Here is a 5,499-nt window from a genome sequence, read left to right on the forward strand (position 1 = left end):
CAGCCCTTTCTTCAGGTGTGCAGCTCTCCCGGAAGGCTGCCATGACTGCGGAGTTATTGGAGGGGCTTGGTCAAGCAAGGACAGAGGCAGTGTGCCTGCACTGAGCCTCCTGTCACAGAGGAGTGGAAGGCACCTCACTCAAAAGAGAAAAGTAGCAATATGTTTTATTGAAGTAAGATAATAATTTGACGGAGTTCAATAAATTCAGTGAAATTAAACAAAGTTTAACAGCGATTTGCCAAGGTTCAGTAAGTGTGATGGCAAGGTACAGCTTATTAATTACTGCATGGAAGAAACATACAAAGGAAAATTGATTTAGAATCGAGTTAGAATGATTCACACAAAGACTGGTGATGCAAAAGTGTAAGGAAGACCCTCCCATTGAGTCATGAGGTTCAGAGCAGCCCCCTTTGCTTTCTACACTCCTTATGGAGCCCATGTACCTGCAGCTAGGTCCAGTCTTCGTCTCAGACTTGGACAAGGGTTTATATCTAATGGAATTGTCTATAGAATGTTTATAATAATTGAGTAGCTACACGGATTTAGTATTAATTCAGCGTGCTATCAGTCAGTGACTGAGCATCTGTTCACGAGTTAGAGATCTCTCTGCCTTGGGCAAGGAAGGATCTCAGTCTCAGGTATCTCGAACCTTGAGAGGTGTCCTTGCTCAAGGGGAGCTCATCCTGATGGTAATATTTATAGAGTGAAGTACTTGGCTGCTGGGTATTCATTTTAGCTCTGGTATCTTGTTCTGTACTTTGGTTATCTTGCATCTGTGGGCTTCAAAACAACCTTTAGAAATATTTTTCCTCGGCACCATCACTCCCGGGTACGTGAGCCAGCAGCTTTCCAGCTCAGAGGTTCACCACAGAGCCTGTGGCTCCTTTATCAGCCTGAACCAAAGCAGAGTGAGGGGTCAAGCTTATCCCTCACACCTCCTCCCCCATTTCTCTCCTCCCTGCTGTTGCGGTTGGCAGGGATTTGCAGTTCACAGTAGGTAGCACAGAACAGAGTCTTTGCTTTTGCTGCCTAATTTAGGCAGACACCGCTTCTCTTCAGATTTCCCTAGATTTAAGTAGCTTTAGATTTATTGTAGCTTTCAGCAACACACACACACGAATAATTAAAAATCAAGCCCAGACCTCTTCCATACACAGTCCCCATGGTCTGTGTGTGTTGTCCAGTCTCACAAAGTGCTGAAGACTTACCTTCCTTATGGAAACTGCTGAGAGTTCAGGCTCTCCAAGAGGGTCACCAGCCCTCTGAACCAGTGGAGTGGCTGATCCATGGGGACTTTCCTTCCTGAAGGCACCCTCATACAGAAAAGCCCTTCTAGGTTGCAGGGACCTCTTTCTCCTCCAGGCTGTTTGCCCTCAAAGTTTCTGTACAAAGTTTCTGTAGCGCTGTGAGTTGCCGTGGTGCACTCTGATCTTCAGGACAGGCTTACAGGGCTTTAAAACCTGCCTTTGCGCTGCCCCAGATAAACCTTCATAATTTCCCCTTCCCAAACACACAATCTTGAACAAGAAAAATATTTCACTTCCACTTCTTTTTAATTAGTATTTTGGTGAATATACAAAACCAAAGCATCAAGGCAGCTGGCAAACCTTAGGACCTGAACCAGTACACCTTAGGAAAAGGCTTCACCTTAAAACGCTCCATACAGGAGCATATTTCACAGGACACGTGTAACGGCTGAAGTGTTCACTGGAAAGACACACAGGACAGCCTGGGCCAAAGCAAACAGCCTCTATTGAAGGGAGCAAGAGCGGTAACTACTGACGCAAGGACTGGATTTGGTTCAGTGAGCTCCTCGCTTGCATTTTTCACACGAGTTACTCGCTGCCACTCTTTGCTGTTTGCCCTGCCTGATCCAGGGAACGTGGAAGGGGAGCGAGTACAGAGGGAACATGGCCATACACACACAGGCAGCTGAAGCAAGCAGCATAGTAACCTAGGGGCGCGAGACAGTCACTGTCACATAGCCAGCTACAGCGCAGGTGCCCTTGTATTCTGCACAAATTCTAGCCTCTAGGTGCGTGGAATCTTGTGTGAAGTACATAACAGCTTTTTTGAAGGAGTCGCTTGTTAGCAAGAGGAGCGTTTTGTGGACTGGCACTTCCGAAGACAGGCGTGCGTGCAGCAGTTGCATCAGTGGCAGGAGGTAGGCTTGAACACAGGCAGCGTATTGCTGAGGAGTGAGCTAGCCTTTTATTGGGCTTGACTAGCAACAGACTCTTTATCTGTAACATGACTTTACTGCTGATACATTTAAACTTTTAAAGAATCTGCCTTATTCTAAGGCAAGGGGTGACAGAGACCAGGAACAGGAGATGAACCATGAAATATATTAGAGAGGTCTGCAGTCTTCTCCCTTGCAGCATCCGTCTTTATTGGTCACAGGGCGTTACAGTTTATCTCACATAGCCCTTGCCAGAGCCTTTAGTATTATGATTTACATTCAACCTAGTTTTAGAGAAACATTTTTCTGGAGCAAGTGTATATGGACATTTTCCTTTCTGCTGTCATCACAGAACAAATCAGATCACTTATCTTCTACTCCAAGGATTTCTTGGACAGCGAACAAGGGGCAAAGAAGGGACAAGAAGATTCTTTTCTGGAGTCATCAGCTCTGTCAAGTTTTTGGAGGGGTAAAACTATCTATTGGAGAGGTAGTGGGAAAACTTCAAATCCTCCATGGAACAAGAAGAATGGAGCAGGAGGTGAACAAATGCACTTTCACACGATGCTCCAGGACAGCGTTGAGGACACTGGGCCTTCAGTATTCAATTCTGCTCCAGTAGAACATGGTACCAAGGAGGACACAAAACTGAAACAACAAGACTACTAAGTTTCTCTGCTCCCCATTTCCTTCTCCCCACCCCTCCCCCAGCCCCACTTAGTCCTGCTGGTAGGAGAAAGTAACAGAAATTCTTGATAAGCAAAGTCAGTTCAGGCAGAGGAAGATTAAAAGTTTTTATCTGCACAAAAGCTTCGGAGTGAAGAAAGAAGATATGTGCAGCCATAACTATTTGACTGGATCACTCAGCTCGCTGGGGATTATCTGTCACAAAGATGCTGAACCCTGAGTACTTAAAACACTCATATAAAGTCTTCAGAATAGAAACAGAATTATTTCCCGTGATGACTGTTTACATGATCCAATACCCTTCACAAACAAGTATCTGCAAGCTGTGTTTGCTGTGTTGTATTGCTGAGATTGGCAGCAGGCCACAGCAGGCTGGAAGGCCATCTACGTCCTCACCTGTGGAAGCTAGAATGAAGGGGAACTTGCAAATGTAGTCCTGTTCACGGAACAGGCTACACGCAGATTTGTGATGAATGAATAACTATAATTTACAGACATTTTAAATGCGTCAGTCCTGCCATCCACCTCCACCCTTCTGGGTGTGGAATAGCAAGAAAAGAGAAGAGGAAATAAAGGCAAATATTAAGTACTCACAGTCCAGCAAAGGATGGCAAAACCAAACCAGGCAACACCCCAGGCATGTGTGTTCATTGGCCCGGAGATAGCATCATAACAACCCTGTAAGACAACCATAAATAAATCACAACCAGCTTTGAGCTTGTGCCCCAAGGCGACAAGCTTATCCACCTTTGGGAGAGGCTGAGGTGGCACACTCCTCTCCTGCTGCAGCTTGGGTAGCTCACAGCGTCTCAAGAAGACGAGCCAGAGCTACACCACTTATCGACAACTTGCAGATAGACTACTTATTTCCAGCTCCACACACAAAGTAGACCCATCTCAGACACAAGGAAAACTTCCTGTGTCATCCGCTTGCCAAGTATACGTGCATAACCAAACATGGGCAACACAGAACTGACCTCCAGGATCCAGAAACTGCAGGCAAATTTAGAACCTTCAACGCCTCTAGAAATGCTTGCCAGGGCAGAAGTTGATTCTGATGGCCCAGAATAGAACATTGTTCTGTTTGACTAAAACAAGCTGGTCGACTGAAAAAAGTTCTGCCTTGAGAAGAACTGCTGACTTGCTCACTCATTGTATGTGCTGAACTTCGGGCTAAGTTTGATTGAGCTACTGTCCATCTACACGTTGGAGATGTCACTTCTTACTGGTGACATTGGGACAGTTTTCTTAATAGTTCTCTCTCCATCAGGAACGCCTTTATTGCAACCTATCCTGACATGTCCAGGACCTTACAAGCATTGCTTTTCCCTCAGAAAGCTTTGGAACACCTGTAGCTTGCAGTGGAGGAGGAATGCTATTCACCGTTTACTTCCCTTCCAGCGAGGCACTTCTGACCAATGTATGTTAACTGGAAAAAACAAAGAGGATCTTACGTTGCTGTTATAGTAGCCAGGGACTCCCAGCTTGCAGCCATCAAGGTTGACAGGCAACCCTCGGGCATCCATGACACAGCAATTGCGTGGCCAAGGGAAGTCAGCATCGCTGTGCATGACGCGGAAGGCGGACGTGTACTCCTGCCAGTCGGAGGGGCCTTGCACCCCGCAGCAGTGCTTCTGCAGGGCAAGAGAAAGGAAAGGTCTGTATGGGCCCAGGTCACAGCCCTGCACACGTCTGGACCCTGCACACGTCTGGTTAGGCATTAACCACAGATTTATGGGGGAGATTTTTGAAGTGCCTGCCTTTGACAGTCTGCCATCTGATAAACGAGCAAAATGGGGAGTGTGGCAGGGCTTTTTCTAAGGTTCAAGGCAGATGCCATCCTCTTTATTACCAAGTGGCCCCAAGAAGGACTTGAAATTCCAGGGCTGCAGAGCATTTAGTAATTAGTGAGAGTTTTCAGTGTTGTTATTACCTGAAGCATGAGTTTATCCCATGTTTTTGTGACCCCATCGGTCATCAATTTGTCATTGTTATTGTCCGTCTCTGATTTCTGATACCTCTCAAGCATTTGCTTCAGGAAGAGATTTGGTGTTAGCTAAAGAAAAAAAAAAAAAGAGAGAGAAGAATGGAAGAACTATGTAAAAAGTGGCTATGTAAAGCAAATACAGGGTTATCTGGGGTGGGTTTGTTTGCTTGTTTCAGTGTCCTGCTGGAGAACAGGAATGCTGCTGGTTCTTCAGTTTTACAGACAGAAGGATAAAGACCAGGTGCATCAAAGACACCTTGAGCACTACTCTTAAGAAGGCTCTACCAGATGTCAGATCACAGGACATGTGCAGAAGCCATGAATGGCAGGCCCTGCTTGTCTGACCTGATCTCCTTCTATGACAAGGTGACTTGCTTAGTGGACGAGGGAAAGGCTGTCAGTGTTGTCTACCTGGACTTTAGTAAAGCCTCTGACACCATTTGCCACAGCATTCTCCTGGAGAAACCAACTGCTCGTGGCTTGGATGGGCACACCACTGAGCAATAACCGGCTGGATGGCCAGGCCCAAAGAGTGGTGGTGAATGGAGTTAAACCCAGTTGTTGGCCAGTCACAAGTGCTGTTTGTTCCCCAGAGCTCAGTACTGGGCCCAGTTCTATCAATGACCCGGATGAGGGGATTGAG

At 46.3% G+C, this 5,499-nt stretch overlaps 1 protein-coding gene across 1 annotated transcript; it reads right to left on the minus strand.

The window, feature by feature from the left end:
• Positions 1-2,779: 2,779 nt before the first annotated feature.
• On the minus strand, positions 2,780-4,925 carry UPK1B (uroplakin 1B; the record flags this gene model as incomplete). The annotated part of the gene is made up of 4 exons (XM_010147712.1): positions 2,780-2,830; positions 3,464-3,547; positions 4,324-4,503; positions 4,803-4,925. Coding segments are annotated over 4 exons (438 nt in total), but the record flags the coding sequence as incomplete, so codon positions are not given.
• Positions 4,926-5,499: the final 574 nt, after the last annotated feature.

This window comes from Eurypyga helias, unplaced genomic scaffold (genome assembly GCF_000690775.1).
Source record: "Eurypyga helias isolate BGI_N326 unplaced genomic scaffold, ASM69077v1 scaffold16182, whole genome shotgun sequence".
Taxonomy (NCBI): Eukaryota; Metazoa; Chordata; class Aves; order Eurypygiformes; family Eurypygidae; genus Eurypyga; species Eurypyga helias.